At 38.2% G+C, this 23,582-nt stretch overlaps 1 protein-coding gene across 1 annotated transcript in view; it reads right to left on the bottom strand.

Annotated features, from left to right (window-relative positions):
• The window catches only part of TTC39B (tetratricopeptide repeat domain 39B), a 145,630-nt gene that overhangs the window by 5,927 nt on the left and 116,121 nt on the right, over positions 1-23,582 (bottom strand). Inside the window, 10 exon segments of the mRNA XM_012453496.3 lie at positions 404-521; positions 4,962-5,070; positions 7,628-7,754; positions 9,254-9,345; positions 10,257-10,418; positions 11,851-11,910; positions 12,002-12,069; positions 12,818-12,926; positions 15,054-15,119; positions 17,065-17,170. Of these exon segments, the coding sequence (XP_012308919.3) occupies positions 404-521; positions 4,962-5,070; positions 7,628-7,754; positions 9,254-9,345; positions 10,257-10,418; positions 11,851-11,910; positions 12,002-12,069; positions 12,818-12,926; positions 15,054-15,119; positions 17,065-17,170 (1,017 nt within the window).

Genomic DNA, 23,582 nt, shown 5'->3' with positions numbered 1-23,582 from the left:
AAGTCCCCCATCTCTTTAAAAAAAAAAAAAAGAAAAAGAAAAGAAAAGAAAGAAAGAAAACAAAAACTAAAGAAATATATTAAAACATTTTTAAAAATTAATGAGTAGCAGAGATTCAGTATGCTGCTGCCAGAGTTTGGCTAGATATCTGTTAGTTCAGCTACAAATACAGTTTTTGTGAGTCATCTTTAAACACCAACCAGAAATGCATAAAGCCATGTTACACCTAGACCATAATTTTGTTCATGAGGAACAACAACAAAAAACACTACTGGATTCTCTTTCTTGTAATACCAAGTAAGAGTTCAGCAGTAAGAGATAAAAGCATCTTGCATCACTTTCTCACAGCAATTTCCCAGAAACCACAATTTGCACTCAGGTTGGTTTTATTGTTTGGTCTTACCTTTCCAAAATGTGATTGTAACATAGTTCAGCTTGCAAGGGCCGCTGTAAGTTCTTGAGGCAACAGCCTTTCAGTAACTTCACTAAGCACTCATCATCCACAGAGAAGCTGTTAAAATCTTAAAACAAAAAACATACAAAGAAAAATACTTTTTAAGATCTTAAGAGAAAGAACGAAGTTTCAGAGGGATCATTTAAAAATAAGGAAAATATTTTTAGCATTTGTTATGCCTTACTAAATAAAATACAATGAAATTATTTTAAATGAAAAGAGCTGAGCACAGTGGCTCACACCTATAATCCCAGTGCTTTGGGAGGTCAAGGTGGGAGGATCACTTGAGCCCAGGAGTTCATGACCAGCCTGGACAATACAGTGAGACCCTGTCTCTACACACACAAAAATTTTTAATTACTGGGCATAATGGCACGTGGCTGTAGTCCCAGCTGCTCAGAGATTGAGGCAGGAAGATCACTTGAGCCCATCAGTTCGAGGCTGCAGTGAGCTATGATGGCACCACTGCACTGCAGCCTGGGCGAAAGAACAAGACCCCATCAGATACATATATACATTCCTACATGCTGAATTTACTATATAAGAACATCATTTGATTAAGGAGTTCACTCTATCCACCTTAAAATATTCTTCAGATGGCCACACTCTGAGCTTTGTGACCTTAGATACAACAACTGGAAATCTGAACTCTAAATAAATTAAGAACTTTATTAATTCTATAAAAGGTAAAGCCATGGGGAACAAGAAGGCTGCTTCCTCCTGTTGTCTGGCTTCAGTGTTGGCTTCAATACAGGAGAGGATAACGCTTCCATATGGAGAAGCAGATGGCCTTATCCCCATTAAAAATTCAGGAAGTAGAATACCCTCTCCAGATCATTATGTTCACAACTTATCAATTCTCCCAGGTTGTGTTCTTTTTGGGGGAAATTATGCCATAAGATTAAACAAAACGGTTCTGAAGTGCATGAAAGGCACCTAAAATCTCCACAAACTTCTAACTGCTTGAGGAAAATGTCAAGGATTTTCTTTCACTTTTTCACTTTTGAAAATGCTCTCTGCTTTCTACAGTCCAAGGCAAATGTGTGTTAAACAGAAGGAACCATATTATGTGTGACATCTATCTGACAAGGTAGCCATTCCACGTTTACACTTCTGAAATTTTTTTTGCAAGTTATAGGCAAGTACAAAGTCATTCCAAGACAGACTGGTAATTTCACATTTCAGGCTGTGACAGTAGAGTAGATGGCAGTAAAGGGAACACACGAGGCCCTGGGAGTCCCTCCTATTGAAATCTTTCTGCTTTCAGCACAAACCTCAAAAATCATCATTAACACGCGCTGGCAGCTGAGATGGTAAACCACTTGTCTATGGAGATTAACTCACTTTACTTCTAGGTGTTAAAAACTGAAATATTCACCTCTAACTTTCAAGCTCTGATAGGTCACTCACCCAGAAAATCACAGGTGTCAATAACATATTACCTTTTCTATAATTTATTTAGAATCATCTTTCTACCAAAATAAAATTCTATCCATTGCTTTTAATCATGGATGTTAAAATAGACACTAAAGAAGTAATGTCTTTTAGGACCTAGAACCAAAATCAAAGGTCCATATTGGACGCTACCTTTTAGTATCATTTTTGTACATTCTACTGAGTTTCCTGTAGCATTGTATCGACAGTTTGTGTTATCACAACATTCTGGTGCTCAATGAATGATGATTTTGTTGAGGAACAGACAACATCATGGGAAGTTAAAATACCAGTAAAGCCACATGTAACTTCTATGTCAAACTTGAGTTAGGCATATGGCAAGCGGGTTCAAAAATGCTATATTTCTCCAAAAACCTTAGATAGCAAAATCAATATTTCCTCAAATTCCAGACCATTATCTATTAGATGATTGTTTTCCCTTAAAGTATAAATGCTTTGTCATTATTTTCAACCTCATGAACGTGTTCATAAATGAACATAACACACAACACACATGTAATATGTTTCCATTTTACATTCAAAGAAAATTACATGATAAAGCTGCCACAGTACAATTTTATAACAAAAGATCTGCTGAACTTTTATAGTGGATAGGCTGAGAAACAGGGAAGTTTGAAGCCCAAACTACAAAAAGTATCTATGTTGAAATTTTTAGAAGCTAGCTGAAACGCCCCCAAAAGAAAAATCTGAAAATAGATATAGAAAGTAAAAAGTCATAAAGTCAGCATCGCTTTCCCTTTTACATAACTCTCATAATGTTTGCTATATAATTTTGTTAAACAAATTAGTCAAAGTGGAACTTCTGGCTACATGTTGAATTTAGTTCAACTTCAAATGAAACACTATTGGAATTAATACCAAATGCTGACTCCAGGGATATCACCAACTTCTGTGCTGTCTTCAAAGTTCTATCTTTTGTATCAGTGACCAGCATTTAATAACTATGGCCAGAGCATTGCAGAGTAGAAGATCAGTTGTATCCTCTACCATCTTTTACTTCAGACACACTTGCAAAGCTAGGAGAGGCAAATGCAATGCAATTTCCAATAATGGGGCAGAGGATGGGGTGGAAGATGATGTAACCTCGGGTTTACAACTTCTCTCCATTTTCCAATTATGGACTTTTCTTCCCTGCTCTGAAGGATAGGCACTTAATTACTAAGCTGTCCTAACAGTTCGAGGTGGGGAAGAGAGCAGGAGATAATCTTCTTGCAGAAAATGAGTCCTAGAAGAGGTCATCATAAGTGTCACATGCAATATCTGGCAAAGGTGATCTTCAGAAAATAAACTAATTCTTTCATCCAGAGAGAAGACACACAAAGCCAAAACTGTGAGTAAGTATGACATGACTGTCTCTGTCTGTCTCAGCTCCTCACTGCCTGCTTAAATATCTCAAAAGCCTATCATCTCAGCATGTCATTAATAGAAAAAGGAATGGGTGGAAGAGAGCGACTTGGTTTTCTAAATTTCCACTGTATTTTACTTGCATAGTCTGATAAAGTAAAATATATTTCCCCTCTAATTTTGCCCTCAACCAGTGGAGGGAATAAGTAGGGGGTTGGGGGAAGTGAAGAGCTTGCTCAAATAGACAGTGGCTGGGCTCCTGGAGTGCCCATCTTTTCCCAGTTAAGAAAAATTAGTTAACTGTTATAATTTTCCCCCACCATTCTGGAATTTCTATGCCCTTTACCATGTTTATCATCACAGAAGTTTTCATTTTACTTCTATGGTTAGAATATTACAAAAGATAAGACCGTTTATCTTGGGATAATACCTAAGTGATTTGGCACTGAAAATAAATACAACAAAAGCTATCACTTGTGGCATTGTTTACCCCCATTAAAAATACAGAATCAAAAAATGTCAGAGTAAGGTAACAACGATGGATAGCATCCGGTCCAACATTCCTCCCACTTCACAAGAAAACAGAAGGGTTACCCAGAGTCTGATGGCTGCAGAGCTGGGACTATAAGCCCAGACCGCATGATTCTCCTCTTACCACATCAGCTGCTCCCAGTCAACTGAAGTGTGGCCTCTAGCACAGCCAAACATAATGGGTAGAATAAACTGTGATAACATTTTACCTTAAAAACTATTCCCTGGGTCTGCAGAAACACACTAACTGTTAGACAGCAATAAGGAGGCATAGAGTCACAGTAGGCCAGGTGCGGTGGCTCACGCCTGTAATCCCAGCACTTTGGGAGGCCAAGGCAGGTGGATTATTTGAGGTCAGGAGTTCAAGACCAGCCTGACCAACATGGTGAAACCCTGTCACCACTAAAAATACAAAAATTAGCCAGGTGTGGTGGTGTGTGCCTGTAATCCCAGCTACTCAGGAGGCTAAGGCAAGAGAATTGCTTGAACCCAGGAGGTGGAGGTAACAATGAGCCGAGATCACGCCACTGTACTCCAACCTGGGTGAAAGAGTAAGACTCTATCTAAAAAAAAGGAAAAACAGGAAAGAGAAAGGAAAAAAAAGACTCACAGCAAACTCAACCCAGAGGGAAGTGGGTATTTCCTTGTGCTGCTCCAAAACTCCAATGCTGGGCTTCCTCCCTTCATCTTTTTGTCACAGTTTTAAAATATAGTTCACATAATATACAATCCACCCATTGGGAATGTACCAGTCAATGGTTTTTAGCATATTTACAGAGTTGTACAGCCATCACCACAGTCAACTGTGGAACATTTTCATCACCTCCCTGCCCATCATAACCCCTAACTTCCAACCTCCATCCCTAGGCAACCACTCATCTACTGTCTGTCTTTATAGATTTGCCTATTCTGAGTATCACGTTAATGGAATCATACAATGTATGCTCTTTTAAGGCTAGCTTTTCTCCCTTAGCAAGATGTTTCCAAGGCTCATGTAGTTGCAGCGTGTATGATTCCTCCCTGCATCTGGACTGCAATCACCCAGATCCCTGCAGCTCAAGTTCTTTGTCCTTATGATGTACACAAATTAATACAGGCAGATGTACACAGGGAAAAGACAGGAGAGTGGTCACGGAGCAGAGACAAAGACTCCTTGGTGCTTACTTTGCATACTTACTTTGATTTTGTAAAGCTGCCTCGGCTTTTTCAACAGTTACCAACAGATTTTCAGAAAGGTCTTTCCTTTTGCTCACTATTGAAAAACCATTCCAGACATACATCATTTCCTAATAAGAAAAAATGGAAATGATTTGCAGTTATATGAGGTTATTCAATGTCCTTTATGATCCCAAAACGATGTTCACATGTTTTGCCTTGGTTTCTAGGAATCTCAAGACATTATTTACAGATCATTTTCCTTTGCTTCTGCCTTTTATACTGTGAAGTAATTCAGTACATATGTTTTCACTGAAATTTTAATTTATTCATACATATAACAAATATTTATTAAATATCTACAAGCATTTAATTCTTTTGGAAGGTAATAGGATACAGATATAGAAATAAACATTTTAAACCGATATTACGAATAATTCTGTTTAATGTAAACTTTTGTTAGTTTTAAGTAAAGAAAAATATTTTTAAATGTCTGCCAGTCGTTTACATAAAATGTTTCCAAGAATATCACTGGATATAAACATTGGAATATTTTACTGGGCTTAGGATCTTTTATACCATTAGAAATGTGACAGTCCAGTAATGCAATCCAACAGGCAGAAAACGTATTCATTTAAAAGCCATATGGCTGAATGACAGCTCCTAAAATGTAAACTAATGATTTTTCATTGCAGATTATATTTAATAGGCTACCAGATGAGACTTTTTTTGGATCAAAAGCAAATGTGCTTTCACTTGAAAATATTTTTCTAATGTTCCTGATAGCGTAGTTCATATTTTGAAGGGTATGAAATAAGCAGAGTAATTAGTATCTTCATGGAAATAAATTTTAAGATGATAAAATATCACTTGAAAAGCCTATTACCAGGAAGTAGTGGAAATGAGGATGAAACACTCAGGGAGAATGGAAACAAAGGTATCTTTACCTTACACTGAAAACTAAGATCAGGACACTCTACCTTCAATTTTACATGTAACAATTTCTTCTTGCTAAAAGAATAAGAGTTCAATTCAATAACAGAATATTTTTTAAACTGATGATGATGATGACCTTTTAAAAATTATTTTTATTGATGGAATCTTTTTATCAGAAGGAGGCAAGTCCATATCTGAGACTTTATGAAAAACAGGCTTTTGGCAAAATTCCTAGGTACAAAAAAAAAAAATCCCAGTACCAACATTTCAAGCCAATTTCCTATATATTCTGTACCCATAGACACGGAGAAAGAAGTGCAGTGAGTCAACCTTCCCTAAGATTCTTAATAGTCAAAGCAGGACACAGTTACGTACATACTGGTATCTAAGTACTAGGCAAAGAAAGACAACGACAGTCTAGAAAATTTTCAGTAGACTTCTGTGAGACAGAAAACCTTCCCAGTACAAATCACTTAATAAAAATGAATCAGGCATGGAGCTACAGCGATCACTGGTAAAGCAGCAGCAGGCTCTCATGTGAGCTGGGAGAGGGGGATGTTTGGTTATTTGTGTGATTTACACAAATCTTGTGTAATCTTTATTTGTGCTCAGACACGATTACATAGTGGTCATATTTTTATCTTGCTCCATCACAGTCACAGAAGGACGCTGTCTGATGCTGAAGTTCTCTGAGGTTATGTTAGGTAGGAAACACGTGGACTTAGGTGCTAGGCTCAGGCTAACTCCTGTCTGACCCCTGTCAGGGAGGGGCTGCATTGTTCTTTATTTCTGTGTATAAAGGGCTCTCATAAGTCATTAAGAACACAATAAACAATCCAATGAAAAATTAGGGAAGAATATAAACAATAATTCACACAAGAATTAAAAAAAATGAAGAAACACATGAAAAGATGCTCCACCACATCAACAGGGAAATGCAAATTAAAATGGTAAAACACTGTCAGTACTTATTTAAATTGGCAGAGCTTTTTTTGGAGGGAAATTTGACAATATCTACCAAAATAGTAAATGTATATATTCCCTTCAACTAGGAATTCCATTAAAAAAAAAATCCTTCTCAGAGAATTATATGCACATGTACAAAAAGATGATATTCATTTTAGTTTTTAATTGTAAAAACCAGAAAAACCTAAATAACTGTCAAAGAGGAATAATGAAATAAACTCTGATTTTTTAAAAATAAACAAAAACAAAAAACCCTCAGGAAACACCAGAGGGGAGGACTGCAGCAACAGCTTACACTGAACGGCTTTCCTGTGCTATCTATACAAAAACTAAAGTACCAGAAGAGTCATAGTAACTTGATATATTCAGTATTTCTTTTTTTTGAGATGGAGTTTTGCTCTTGTTGCCCAGGCTAGAGTACAGTGGCATGATCTTGGATCACTGTAACCTCCACCTCCTGGATTCAAGCTATTCTCCTGCCTCAGCCTCCTGAGTAGGGATTACAGGCACCTGCCACCATACACAGCTAATTTTTTTATTTTTGGTAGAGACGGGATTTCACCATGTTGGTCAGGCTGGTCTTGAACTCCTGACCTTGTGATCCACCCGCCTTGGCGTCTCGAAGTGCTGAGATTACAGGCATGAGCCACCGCACCCAGCCTTACAATGGTTTTTAATTGAGCTAAATTTCACAACCAGATTTAGATATGCTCCCATACTCCCTGTTGCTGTGAGTAGATAATTTATTTCTAGTACATGAAAAGTAAATAAAATAAAAGCAGATACCAGGGCAGGTAAGACGAGCTTCACAGGTGCAGGCAAGGAGGCGGAGTAACGGCGAGCCTTCCTCACAGCAAACTTCTCAGTAGGGAGAGATTTCCCAGCAATTCTCTGCTTCAAGCTCTCCACCTGTCTGTGAAGAGCCCCAGCCCAGCCCCAGAGAAAGATCATGGCAACACATACATTATTTACACCTGTGATTTTCACAATGAACATCACAGACTACCACTAGCAGCAGCAGCAGCACCTGGGAAGCTGTTTGAAATGCCATTTTTCAGGCTCTACTCTAGACCTACTGAATCAGCATCTCCAGGGCTGGGGCCAAGAAATCTGGATTTTGATAAGCCCTCCAGGTGATTCTGAGGCACACTCAAGATTGAGAACCACTGATTGACACATATTTCTTTCCAGTCAACTTAGCTAACGTCTTAAATCAAACACACTCCAGGAAATCGAGGTATGAAATTGGCGATTTCTACGAGTAAGCAGGAAAGAGTCCAAAGTATTTACTTATGTGTGGATGCTCAGGGAGAGCGAAGAGGGTACACTGGTATATCTCCTATTCCTATTTGCAAGTATTACAAAAATAATATGGCTCAAAAGATAGCCATTAATTAATGTATAATTTAAGAAAATGTTTCCTAAGCACAGGTAGTTTGGGAAAGCATCAGCTTAGGACATGTACCATGTTTACATACTTCTTTTCAAAATTCTAAAGAATTCCAATTATGAAATTCACAAGCAGGTAAAAATGAGAGTAGGATGGGGAGACTACATGTTCCTGGGAATACTTTCTTATACATAATTTTATGAATGCATCAAACAAGTTGCTGAGAAGGAAATACTCAATTACATGACTGAAAGAAAAAGTAACATGAAATAATATGCCTCCAATATGAGACAAGCTTCTATTAGGTTACTTCTGGGCATAATATAGAGTTAAGGGCTTTAAACTAGAGTGTCCCATCATTTATGTTCACTACCATCAGTGGAAAAGGTGGTGGAAATGTGAGGTGGGGGTCAGGAGGAAGGGTTCATGTCTCAGACAGGAACCCTTGTAGTTTAAAGGTAACAGCATCTTTATGAAGAGACCATTCATTTTAGAACTCTCATTATCCCAACAACGTAGACGCTATGAAAGAGCATCTCAAAGCTTTCTCCTGAAAATAAAATGATTACATCTTTCACAAAAATTGTTTTGATATGGAGAAAACTTAATCTGCAGTGGAAGAAAGAGAAGGAGATTGAAAAGATTTTAGTGTATCTTAATACTCCCATTAATTGTTTCTGTGAAATGAGAAAATGAACTTTACATTAAAAGGTGACATTTATCATACTATGGCTTCTACTAATGTTGATGCTGATGCTACAGTTAGTATACATGGTCTTTTTTTTGGAGACAAGGTCTCACTCTGTCTGTCACCCAGGCTGCAGTGCAGTGGTGTTATTTGAGCTCAATGCAACCTCCACCTTTCAGGCTCAACCAATCCTCCCACCTAAGCCTCCCAAGAAGCTGGGACTACAAGCACATACCACCACGTGCCCAGCTAATTTTTTGTATTTTTAGTAAAGATGGAGTTTCACCCCTTTATACCCTCAGGGCCTTTGTTATTGAAATAGTGCCTCACATACCTGAATAAAGTTACCACATTCTCATTAGTTGCTGCCACATCCTCCTCTGGAAGCATGCTTAAAATTGCAGCTTTTAAGAACACATAAGTTGCCTTGGGAAAAAGAAGGAGCTTATTACAGAATATCCCTAGGTACATAATGTTTCTACCTTTCAAATCAGGAATGACCTACAAGTCTTCCAGATATAGTATTAAGAGGTATTAAAGAAATCAGAGGAAATGAAATCTTATATTGCCTGTTCAAAATGAGGGTAACTCTTTTCAATTATCAATAATTTAGACCATTTTCCTATTTATACAACTACAGCATTCATAGGTGAGAAAGTGGGCAGAATGGACAAGAAAAAATTATCTCATTGTCCCCAACTTCTCATAAGTGGATCAGAAATAATTTTCATTATCATGAAAAGCCTGGGCATCAGGGCACTGGGAAGCCCAAACAAAATTATCAAGATGATTAAGATTTCATAACTTTATAAGTACAATTAATTTTTAAAGATAAAACCTCAGGTTTAAAATAACTTTTTGTTTTTGTTTGAGACAAGGTCTCACTCTGTCACCAGGCTGGAGTGTAGTGGTGTGATCATAGCTCACTGCAGCCTCAAACGCTTAGACTCCAGCTATCCTCCTGCCTCAGCCTCCCACATAGATGGGACTATAGACACACACCACCATGCCTGGCTAATGTTCTTACTTTTCGTAGAGATAAAACCACACTGTGTTGCCCTGGCTAGTATAAAACTGGCCTCAAGTGATCTTCCTGCCTTAGCCTCCCAAAGGGCTGGGATTACAGGAGTGGGCCATTGTGTTTGGCTTTTAAAGCATGTATTGCTGAGGACACTACCTATAAACGGTAGGTACTTAAGGCAAATTTCCTCCTTTCATGTATCTCTAAATTGAGAAAACACTGTGGTATCATATTATTGAACAAACGGTCCTAAAAGAAAATCATCCTGGCCACATATTAGCAAACAGAAGACATTAGTGAAAGTACTGCCCTTTACCTTGGACCATTTACTCTCTTTGCAAAGCAGATCTGAATAGTAATATGCCTGCATCCAGTCTTGTTGGAAAACATTAATCCACATTAGCTCCCAGTAGCAGAGATGGTGAAACTGTTTCCATTCTTCTTGAACTGAAACACATTTTTGAAATACTTCTTGTGCCTGTAAATCAATTGCATAAAGTTGATCATCCAGATATTAGACAAGGAGACAACAGCCTAATGAAAAAATGCATAAAACTCTCAGTACAAAAAGGACAAAATTATCACTCATTAAACCTCTCAATAACGATGTTTTTTTCCTTACAGGCAATGGTTCAGTTAAGTTCTGCCTCTTTCTTTAATTTTATGAGGGGGCCTTGACACTTTATAATGTGGGAGTGGGGAAGTTCCATTCCAAGGAAGATATCAAACATAAAAGTCATTAAAGAAAAGGCTGACAATAAAGTTACAACTTCCACACAACAAAACACCGTGAGCAAAGTTACAGGCAACAGACAGGAAGAAGATGTCACTATCTACATAACTGGCAAAAGATTAACCCTTTTATCATTCAACAACTTAATAAAATTCTGTAAGAAAAAGAAATCGCAACAGGAAACTGGCAAAGATGTAAATAGGCAAATCAGAAAAAAAAAATATACAAATGATATACATGTGGAGAAATTTGTAAACTAGGCGATATAAACTGAAAAATTCGATTCTCATTTTTAAGTCATCACATAATGTCCTGAGCTAGCAAAGAGTACTGGAAACAAATATTTTTATACCTTCACTGGAGTTTACATTGGAACGATCTTAAGTGAGGAGGGCAATTTGGCTGGATTTATAAAAATACAAGCACCTTTTGGTCCAGGAATCCTACTAATCATAATCTGTCATCTATAAACAGACCTATGCACAGAAATATACATACAATGATGTTTACAACAGTTTGCAGTGGCCAAATGTCTATGAACAGCGGAGCACTTCAATAGGTATAGTATATCCATCCCATGAAATAAAACCCAGCCACCAAAAAGAACGGGAGACATTTAGGTATACTAACCTGGAAAGAGATCCAAGACGTATTGTAAATAGAAAAACACAAATCACAGAAAAATACAAGTTTGATCCCATTTGTGTGGAAAAATTGTTTGTGAAGGTATATATATAAATGGTTCCTTACTTTTTCTACTTCTGACTCTGATGCTTCATTTTTTGAGAGAATTGGAAAATAATTTCCTTTGATAAGGAGACCACATGTAGTAAGTAGACTTGCATCTCATGCAGGGGCTAGATTCCAAAGTCAGTGTATAATACAGAAATTGATAACAGTCACAGTTTCTTGAATATCTCTGAGCTTATTATTTGGTATATACTACCCTAAAGTACTTAATGTACTCTGTGTATAAATGTAGGCTACATTCAGTAATCCACTGCACAGATTTTATATAAAAGAATGTATATACACTTTAAAGTTTTGGCTTTTTACTTATATTTTTTTTCTTTATTTTTGTCTAGTCCATAGAGCTAAGTTTTCTTTTGTTGAATGAGTAGGACGGAATTCCACCATACAGACAACTCCCCCAAACAACCCCCACCTAATAAATTACCTCTTCAAGATTCCCTTTCAGCAACTCTATTCGGGCATGATAAAACAACATGAGTGAGCCCTGCAGAGCAAGGAAGAAAACACACCGTTCAACAGTCAACATTGGCTGATTAATTATGGATGAAACATACACTTAGAAATACTAAGCATACATTTGGAAACTCCTGGAGGAAGGGTGCCAGGAGACGCTCTGCTTCGGCAATATTCACTTCTCCTGTACCTAGAAATTTAACAGGAAAAGCCTCAGTCTTCATACGACATGGGGATATTTATAACCAACTCTCCAAATTTCATTAACATATATTAAATAAAGACCTACTCATGGAAAAGATGAAAACTATTATTTCATCATGTTTATATCTAGGGAATAAAATAAAGACCAGTCTCACCTATAACGTTAGTTTAAGAAAGCTCTAGGACACACTAATTCTTAAGAATGCAGGTGGCTCTCTCAGATTCCTAACTGGAATTTCTGGTTCTAATAGCAATAATAACTTATTTAGCAAAAATTTCATTTTTTGCAAAGAAAATAAATCTAATATATGATAAAATAGATCACCTTAACACAGAAATTTTAGCTGAGAACAGATGAAAATTATTTAATGAAAGAAACTACCTACTCCCTCTGCTAAATGTCATGAAGACGAAGGACACTATTTTCTACCTGTATTCAAAAAAAAAAAGTAAACAGATATAAACTACTAGCTCTTGCTGATCTTTCTAAATTTTTACATACTCAGATTAATCAACTTTTTGTTTTGTTTCATTTTTTAATCTGGAGACAGGAGATCGCTCTGTCGCCCAGGCTGGAGTGCAGTGATGTGACCACAGCTCACTGCAGCCTCAAACTCCTGGGTTCAAGTGATCCTTCCACCTCAGCCTCCCAAGTAGCTGGGATTACAGGTGTAACCCTGCACGCCTGGCCAAGATAATCAATGTTCAATGAAACAATCTGATCCAGATCTTACCGAGTATTAGGGAGATGTAAGTATGAAAAGCGAGGATGGTTAAGCAGCACAGTACAGACCTCATGCTTCTTCCTGAAGCACCTTCCCGTAAGTGCAGGAGGCCCAGCTCCTATGGGAATTAAATACATTTTAGAAAGAATATGACTGGAAAATCATATTCAGAAACTTTTTAAATGTTTTCATATATTTCGAGGGTTACAAGTGCAGATTTCTTACAAGCGTATACTACACTGTGGTGAAGTCTGGGCTTTTAGTGTACCCCTCACCCCAAGGGTGAACATTATACTCAAAAGGTAATTTTTCAACCCTCTCTTCCCCCACCCCTCCCACCTTTGGTCGCCTCCAGTGTCTATTATTCCACTCTTTATGTCCATGTGTATCATTGTTTAGCTCCCATTTATAAGTGAAAATATGTGGTATTTGACTTTCTATTTAGAAACTCTTTAATTTTTTTTTTGAGACAGAGTCTCGCACTGTTGTCCAGGCTGGAGTATAGTGGCACAATCATGGCTCATTGCATCCCCTACCTCTCCAGACTCAGGTGATCCTCCCACCTCAGCCTCCCAAGTACCTGTGACTACAGGTGTGTACCACCATGCCCACCTAATTTTTATATTTTTTGTAGAGACAGGATTCTAACATGTTACCCAGGCTGCTCTCAAACTCCTGGGCTCAAGCAATCCATCCGCCTCAGCTTCCCAAAGTGCTGGGATTACAGGCGTGAGCCACCATGCCTGGCCTAGTCAGAAACTTTAAAATGCTAGTTCATATATCCTTATCCTCCATGAAGGTAGAATTTCTTCAAGAAATTAGAATGGTAGTAATGCCTAACTAGAAATGAACCTTACATATTAAACTGGCATAAGACACTCTCATAAATCCTTTTATGTCATGTGATTCTAAAGAGAGAAAAGGGCAGTGTTCATTTCATGGAGATACTCTATAGAAATACTCATTAAAACATGAGGATCTAAGTGCAAGTCATTATGGTGGGTGTGAACAAACATGGTCTATGTATTCAAAGATCTTTCCATCAAATAGAGAAGAGAGTATGTGAACACGTGACCTTATTAGAATATGGTGAGAGATGTAAGAAGGATAAATAGATAATTCTGAAAGTCAGGAATGCTTCGGCCTCACTAAAGGAGTATGAAGGACAGCTTTGCAAGATAGATGGCATTTATTTCAACCCTAGTGGATGGAGGGGCTCTTGAGAGACAATTATTAGGGAGGAAGTCAGTTGGGGAAGATATCCAAAGGAGAGAAAAGCAAAAGCATGGAAACAAAAGCATAGGCCTTGCTAGGGAACAACCAATTGCCCAGTTTAACAAGAGTACTGGGAATGTGTGGAATAGGGGTAGTATGGCTGGAAATGCTGGCTAGAATCAGACCATGGAGTCCTTGAAGCTATACAAGTTTGAACCTTATTCGAGAAACAATTTAGAGCCTCTGAAGGAATCAGGTAGAAGTCAAATGCTTAAGGAGAAGGGTGACCACGAAACACAGCGTCAGAATAGACAACATCATAAAGGAAGCACCGTAAATACACAATCACTCACAAAGAACACGGACAGTACAATAAACAGGAAAAAAGTGATAGCTGCTTATACTTGCTCTCATACATTTCTCAAAACCTGCTTTTTTAATCAACACTTTTTGCGGTGAGGCAACTCTTGTAATACCATATTGAGTGTTATGGTTAATAAATGTGATATACTCACTACAAAACCACAAACACAAAGAAATTTAATAAATAAAACTCATGGAAAACAAATTTTCACACTTAGTTTTATAAAGAAACTTGTAGAAACACATGGAAATCCAAAATAGTGCAATTATGTTGGGTCCCTGGTGTTTGATCCATGAAAATCATAAAATATTAGGGAAATCCAGACTAATTTCTTCGTCATAAGGAGGACAACTCTGGGGCTGCTCAACTATTAAGAAGGCATAGGAAGCCACGTGAGAGGAATAAGATCTGGCAAGCAACAATATTAGCAACACGTAACTTTTTATCCCAGAATTTGGGTAACAAGGGTGAACATTTTTAACTTTCAACAGAAAAACTGTCTAACTCCCGAAAAATATGATCAAGAATCAAAGGCTTATTTTCTGTCCTACAAACAAATTGCCAATAATTATTAAGCTAGTTATGAGGACATGTTGCACTGCGCTCATATTCAATAAATAATGTTTTATCTTCCCTGTCAAAATTAAGATAATATTAAATGTATACCCTGTTTCCAGAAAATCCAATAAATTCCAGTAGTCTGATAATCCTTGCTGGTAAAAGGGACAGCATCTGTAAGAAGAAATATACAGTGTTCTTATATGTTAGTGTTTCTAACTGCAAACAAATTTAAACTCCAAACAACTTACAGTTTTAATGCTTCAGTAACATGAGAAATTAGAAACAAGTTTTGTTTTTTGTTTTTTTTTTTTTTGAGATGGAGTTTCACTATTTTTGCCCAGGTGGGAGTACAATGGCGCAATCTCAGCTCACCACAACTTCTGCCTTCCAGGTTCAAGCAATTCTCCTGCCTCAGCCTCCCAAGTAGCTGGGATTACCACCACCAGGCCCAGCTAATTTTCTATTTTTAGTAGAAACGGGGTTTCTCCATGTTGGGTAGGCTGGTCTCGAACTCTTGACCTTGGGTGATTCACCTGCCTTGGCCTCCCAAAGTGCTGATATTACAGGTGTGAGCCACCACACCCGGCTAGAAACAAGTTTTAACCACCAGATATTTCTGTGACCACATACTATAATAATCATTTATGAATTAATTTCATTTAACTAAGACAATGAACCTTTAAAAAGTTTTTTTGGGGTTTTTTTTGTTGTTGTTGTTTTTTTCTGAGACGGAGTCTTACTCTGTTGCCAGGCTGGAGTGTAGTGGCACAATCTCGGCTCACTGCAACCTCCACTTCTTGGGTTCAAGTGATTCTCCTGCCTTAGCCTCTCAAGTAGCTGAAACTACAGGCATGAACCACCACCTCCAGCTAATTTTTGTATTTTTAGTAGAGACGGGGGTTTCACCATGTTGACCAGGATGGTCTCGATTTCTTGACCTCGTCATCCACCCACCTTGGCCTCCCAAAATGCTGGGATTACAGGCATGATAAAAGGTTTTCTTTTAAGCCTGGTCATTCTAGGATTCTCTAAAGAATCCTTTGAGGTGGTGTGATGCAGTGACAAGAAGGCAACCCCTCAGAGCTCATGTCTAGGCAAGGTTTCTTAGTTTCCTTTCCCAGAAGCAAAAATCAGTCATATTCTGTGCAATGTGTAGACACCACCCAGAAGTGGACAGCTGCAGCACTACCACTTTTCTCTGGGATGTTCCTGAAGGACAGTGGGGAGGGAATATCCTTCCAGTGGGCAGAACCTTGAGCAGTGCACCTAGTTATGCATTTTGCTTGGAAGGAGAAATGGCCAGATGTGCAACTATACGCCGATTCAGGGGCTGTAGACAATGGTTTGGTTGGATGGACAGCAGCTTGAAAGGAACATGATTGGAAAATTGGTGACAAGGAGGTCTGGGAAAGAAGTTCGTGGATAGATCTTTGTGAATGGGCAGAAAATGTAAAGATATTTGTGTCCCATGTGAACACACACCAAAGGATGACCTTAGGAGAAGAGATTTTAACAACCAATTGGATAGGACGGTCCATTCTGTGGATACCAATCAACCTCTTTCCCAGTCATCCCCCAACAGGCTCATGAGTAAAGTGGCCACAGTGGCACATACACTCATATGAATGATTCTCTCGACCATTTTATTTTCTCACTAATTCCACTGAACCATTAATAAAATTTAAAAATCTCTAAATAACATACTGGAATTTGACAGATTACTACTCAGACTTCGTCTCCTCAGGGATCATCAAAAATCATTCCTCAAGTTATACAGGTCCCTCACACATTTTCAATTCCAGAGTCATCATTGCCATTGCAACATTTCTGATGTGGAAACAGAAATGGATTCCACTGTTCCTTGTTACCAAAAACCTTACTAGTCCATTCAGAGTGCCACATGCTTCCCTTACACTGCACAACCCAAAGTTACTCTGAGCATGCACGTAACTTTATAACACAGTGGGTCACAACACAGGAAAGCTGATCCCACTCTAGCACTTTGTCAACCAACCCTGGAAGAGGTTCAGGCTGAGGTACAAATGCAGTGCAGAAGGCACAGAAAACCTTAGGTTCTTCTGCAAAAGTTCTGGTTTCTATATAGTTATTTCCTTACCAAATTAAAGGCCCCAGTACCAAGCTTGACACCCCCTTCAAACTCATAGAAGAATTCCTGCTGAAGTTTGTTCTTCTGAATTTCATGCAGGATAGAAAGACATTCTCTGGATTAAAGAAAAAAAAGTGATGGAGTAAGTTGACCATGATTCTGAAAATAAATATTAAATCAAATTTTACAGTTATACACGATAAAATAAATGTCATTAATAAAATACCATTGAAATTTTAAATGGATGATTCTGTGCTGAGTTTACTCTTAAGGATGCCAGGTAATAATCATCAAGGAAAAAGGAGACACTCATTTTTACAGTGTCCAGCAGGACCAGTGTTTCTGTGCTTAAAGAGAGGGCTCATCCATTAGCAAGCACCAGCCAGGAGCCGCAGGGCCACAGGTTGCCATCCCACAGCTTCCGGCAGCATCTGACAGCGAACTCTCAGGGAGGGCGGAGCTCCTCAACCACTGCACACATTGCAGCAACCTGAGGAAATGAAATGCTACTGGCAAGAAGATCTGAATTTCAGTGTGACTGCCATCATCTCAAACAGACCAAATAAATTAGGGCTTGGGACCAGGAAAGATTGAAACAAGAAAGCAAAGGCTATCACAATGGCTCCACCTGTCCTCTGCTTTCTTCCTGCTCATCCATACAAATCTTTCCAACTTCTCACTTTAATTTATTTTCTATGTATTTCTCTCTTGCCTATTCACATCACCTTCAAAAGGCAAATATTTAATCAGAGAAATACAAATTAGAACAATGACAAAAGTATAAAAATTGATAATACCTGGGAATTGCTTATCAAATTAACAAATTTTTTTAATAATAAGGAACAATGAGATATCATATATCACTTGGTGTGATGCAATTATAAAATGTGCAACTACACTTGTGATACAGTCTAGCCGAATATTTTTAATCTAAATCTAGCAAGCCTATAGATCTAACTTCCAGTTTACAAAAAAATGTAAGCGTTTAATGTTGGGCATGGTGGCTCATGCCTATAATCCCAGCACTTTGGAAAGCTGAGGAGGGTGGATCACCTGAGGTTGGGAGTTCGAGACCAGCCTGACCAAAATGGAGAAACCCCGTCTCTACCAAAAATACAAAATTAGCTGGGTGTAGCGGCTCATGCCTTTAACCCAGCTACTTGGAAGACTGAGGCAGGAGAATCACTTGAACCCAGGAGGCGGAGGTTGCAGTGAGCCGAGATCGCACCATTGCACTCCAGCCTGGGCAACAAGAGCCAAACTCCATCTCAAAAAAAAAAGTAAGGGTTTAGAGAGTCAATTCAGATGTCTACTAGCCTACGAGCATCCCTGCTGTCATTTCCCCTGAGTCATTTAGATCCCATTTCCATTTGTACCTTTTACTATGGTGTATTTTGCCAAGATAAAATGATGAATGTTTATTTGGTCAGGTCAATCAATTTCTTCTGATTTCTGATTTTATGCCACAGTTAAAAGGCCTCTGAAACTGACATCATGTACCTAATGATATCATTTCTATAGTATTTTTGCCATAGGTTCATATTCTGAATTTAATCATGAAGAAACACTAGAAAAGTCCATATTGAAAGATGTTCTACTAAATAACTGGCCAGTTTATTCTTTTAAAATGTCAACATCATTAAAGACAAAGTCTGAGAAACTATTCCAGATTAAAAGAGACTAAGGAAACACGACTAAACACAACATCCAGGATCCTGGGTCGGATCCTGAGCCAGAAAAAGGGCATTGATGAGACAACTAGAGAAATGTGAGTAAAGACCATGGAGTAAATGCTAATACTGTGTCCATGTCAGCATCCTGATTTTAATAATTGTACTGTGCTGCCACAGAATATTAACATTTGGCAATCTGAGTGAAGGCTATACGGAAATTTTTTGTAATAATTTTCAAACTATTTCAAAGTGAAAAAATAAAAAATAAAAAAATTTAAAGCCTTTATATTTAAGAATTATAAAAATACTTTCTTATGCTTCCTGCTAGAATTCTTTTTAAATATTTTAATATTAAACCTATATGCAATTTTTTCATCTTAATGATTTTTCCCCAAAATGAACAATTTTCCCAAAAACATTTACTGAAGTATCTATCTTTCTTCACTGATTTGAAGGGCCTATCTATATAAAGGAATTTAGTATATTTTGAATTCCCAGGTAAATGTGTGTATGCATGTGTGTGTGTGTGTACGTATGTAAATCCATGTGCGCGCACACACATACACATACTGTCTCTTTTAAAACCCTGAAATCCACCCCACTGATATGTAAAGGCATACCTTGTTTTATTGTCCTTCACTGTAATGCACATTGCAGGCATTGCGTTTTTTACAAATTGAAGATTTGTGGCAACCCTGTGTTGAGCAAGTCTATTGATGCCATTTTTCCAACAATATGTGCTCACTCTGTGTTTCAACGTCACATTTTAGTATTTCTCACAAAATTTACAAATTTTTCATTATTGTTGTATCTGTTAGTGGTGATCTGTGATGGGAGATCTTTAATGTTACTACTACTGTAATTGTTTCAGAGTGCCATGAACCGCACCGATATAAGACAGCCAAAGTTATGAATAAATGTTGTGTGTGTTCTGACGGCTCTACTGACCGGCTATTCCCCCATATCTCTCCTCCGCAGGCCTCCCTATCCCCTGAGACAAAACAATATTGAAATTAGGCCAACTGGTAACCCTACTGTGGCCTCTAAGTGTTCAAGTGAAAGGAAGAGTTGCACCTCTCTCACCCGAAATCAAAAACTAGAAATAATTAAGCTTAGTGAGGAAGGCACGTCAAAGGCCAAGACAGGCTGAAAGCTAGGCCTCTTGTTTCAAACAGTTAGTCAATTTGTAAGTGCAAAAGAAAAGTTCTTGAAAAAAATTAAAAGTGCTATTTCGGTGAAGGCACAAATGGTAAGAAAACAAAACAGCCCTACTGCTGATATGGAGAAAGCTGGAGTGGTCTGGATAGAACAGACCACCCACAACACTCCATTAAGCCAAAGCCTAATCCAGAACAAGGCCCTAACTCTTCAACTCTATAAAGGCTGAGAGAGGTGAGGAAGCTGAAGAAAAAAAAGTTGGAAGCAAATAGAGGTTGGTTCATGAATTTAAGGAAAGACACCATCTCTATAAAATAAAACTGCACAGAGGCTCACACCTGTAATCCTAGCACTTTGGGAGGCTGAGGCAGGTGGATCACAAGGTCAGGAGACGAAGACCAGCTTGGACCAAGCATGATGAAAGCCCGTCTCTACTAAAAATACAAAAAATTAGCTGGGCATAGTGGTGCATACCTGTAGTCCCCGCTACTCAGGAGGCTGAGGCAGGAGAATCGCTTGAACCCGGGAGGCAGAGGTTGTAGTGAGCCGAGATTGTGCCACGGCACTCCAGCCTTGGAGACAGAGCAAGACTCAATCTCCCTCCCCGCAACAACAACAACAAAAAAGTGCAAAGTGAAGCAGCAAGTGCTTATGTAGAAGCTGTAGCAAGTCATCCAGAGTATCTAGCTAAGATCACTGATGAAAGTGGTTGCACTAAACAACAAACTTTCAATGCAGACAAAATGGCCTTCTACTGGAAGAAGATGCTTTCAAGAACTTTCATATCTAGGAAGAAGTCAAAGCCTGGCTTCAAAATATCAAAGGTCTGTAATCCCAGCACTTTGGGAGGCCGAGGTGGGTGGATCACGAGGTCAAGAGATCAAGACCATCCTGGTCAACATGGTGAAACCTCATCTCTACTAAAAATACAAAAAATTAGCTGGGCATGGTGGTGCGTGCCTGTAATCCCAGCTACTCAGGAGGCTGAGGCAGGAGGATTGCCTGAACCCCGGAGGCGGAGGTTGCAGTGAGCTGAGATCGCGCCATTGCACTCCAGCCTGGGTAACAAGAGCGAAACTCCGTCTCAAAAAAAAAAAAAAAAAAATCAAAGGTCAGGGTGACTCTTGTGAGGGGCTAATGGAACTGGTGACTTTAAATGGAAGTCAATGTTCATTTATCATTCCAAATATCCTAAGGTCCTTAATAATTGTGCTAAATCTACTCTGCCTGTGTTCCATAACTAAAACAACAAATCCTGATGATAGCACACCGGTTTACAGCATGGTTTACTAAATACTTTAAGCCTACTGTTGAAATCCACTGCTCAGAAAAAAAAGATTTATTTCAAAGTCTTACAGCTCACTAACAATGTGTCTAGTAACCCAAGGGTTCTGAAGGAGACTTATGAGAGGATTACATTGTTTTCACACTTGCTAACACAACATCCATTCTGCAGCCCAGGGATCAAGGAGTAATTCTGACTTCCATGTCTTATTTAATTAGTATATTTTATAAGGCTATTGCTGCCATGGTGATTCCTCTGATGGATCCAGGGAAAGGAAATTGAAAAGCTTCTGGAAAGGATTCATCATTCTAGATGTCATGGAGAACATTCGTGATTCATGGAAGAAGATCAAAATGTTCACATTAACAGGAGTTTGGAAGTTGATTTCAACCCTCACAGATCATTTTGAGAGGTTCAACTCTGGTGGAGAAAGTAACTTCAGAGGTGTTAGAAACAGCAAGAGAACTAGAATTAGAAGTGGAGCCTGAAGATGTGATGGACTGATGCAATCTCATGATAAAACTTTAATGGATGAGGAGTTCCCTTTTATGAATGAGCAAGAAAGTAGTTTCTTGAGATGAAATCTACACCTGGTAAAGATGCCATAAACATTGTTGAAATGACAACAAAGGATTTGGAATATTAGATAAACTTAGTTGATAAAGCAGCAGCAAGGTTTAAGATCATGGACTCAGCCGGGCGCGGTGGCTCACGCCTATAATCCCAGCACTTTGGGAGGCTGAGGCGGGTGGATCACGAGGTCAAGAGATCGAGACCATCCTGGTCAACAAGGTGAAACCCCGTCTCTACTAAAAATACACAAATTAGCTGGGCATGGTGGTGCGTGCCTGTAGTCCCAGCTACTCAGGAGGCTGAGGCAGGAGAATTGCTTGAACCCAGGAGGCGGAGCTTGCAGTGAGCCAAGATCGTGCCATTGCACTCCAGTCTGGGTAACAACAGCAAAACTCCGTCTCAAAAAAAAAAAAAAAAAAAAAAAAGAGCATGGACTCTAATTTTGAAAGACATTCTCCTGTGGGTAAAATACCATCAAGCAGTATTGTATGCTACAAAAAAAAATCTTTTATGAAAGGAAGAATCAATAGGTATGGCAAACTTCATCATTGTCCTTTTTTAAAAAATTGCCATAGCCACCCCAACCTTCAGCAACCACTACCCTGAATATCAGAAGCCATCAACAAGGAGGTAAGACCTCTACCAACAAAAAGATTATGACTTGCTGAAGGCTCAGATAATTGTTAGTATTTTTTTAGCAAAACAGTATTTTTCAATTAAGGTATGTATATTTTTTAATATAATGGTATTGGCAGACTTAATAGAATACAGTACAGTAGCAATGTAACTTTTATGTGCACTAGGAAACCAAAAACTTTGTGTGACTCACTTTATTGTAGTGGTCTGGAACCCACACTATCTCTGAGGATATACCTGTATGTCTTTGCCTCTACAGGCCTGTTTTAATTCCTTTAGTATTTTTAAGTTTTGATGACTAAAACAGCAATTAACATTGAATTTAACATTTGTTTATATCTTCTAAAAATATTTCACAAAGAAATCTATAAACAGCATGTCAGGTACTCCAAATCTACCACCCCCTTCCAGGATTTTGAATGAAACACAATTTTGTGAAAGGATTTTCAGTGAAAGTACCTCTTAAAATACTAAATTTTGGTTCTGCTACTAACAGCAGGGTAGCGCTTATGTCAGATTAACTTTCCCACAAATAACTGTTATAAATTCTGGAAAAATATAAAATACACATTTAAAATATATTTTTACATAGTTTATAAATGAAGGGGGAAGTCTCAGGAGAGAAGAAAGTAAGAAAGGGGCAGAAAAAAAGTTTGAAAAATTACAACCACAAATTTCTCAAAATCACACTTAGGCACATCATAGTCAAACCGCTGACACCCAAAGATGCAAACTAGTCAGTCTTCAAAAGAGCCAGAAGAAAAGACACATTATACATAGGAGAACAATAATACAAATGAAAACTGACTTCTAATCATGAATAACTGAGGACTTAATATAATAGGAAGGCAGTTTTAAAGGGCTGAAAGAAGGAAGAAACCCATTGACTCAGAATACTACAGTTAGCAAAAATAAGCTTGAAAAGAAAAAGTAAAAAGTAAATATATTTTCAGATAAATTCATTTATTGCTCAATAAATGAATTTGTTGAAAACTGACACGCTATAAGAAATGCTGAAGGAAGTTCTTCAGTCTGAAAGTAAACAGGAAATATATTTACCATTTTGAATAAGAATACCAAAAATGGTAAGAATGTGAACAAAGAGAGAGAAGGCGACAACATCTAACTGATTAAAGGAAAAGCCTGACACTGTATTGTAGGGTTTATAACATATGTAAGTGTGCTATACATCACAAAAATAG

Source organism: Aotus nancymaae, unplaced genomic scaffold (genome assembly GCF_030222135.1).
Source record: "Aotus nancymaae isolate 86718 unplaced genomic scaffold, 86718_ANA_hifiasm-v0.15.2.pri h1tg000003l, whole genome shotgun sequence".
In the NCBI taxonomy this organism is placed as follows: Eukaryota; Metazoa; Chordata; class Mammalia; order Primates; family Aotidae; genus Aotus; species Aotus nancymaae.
The sequence above is the reverse complement of the archived record's forward strand: the minus strand, read 5'-3'. Positions and strand labels throughout refer to the sequence as shown.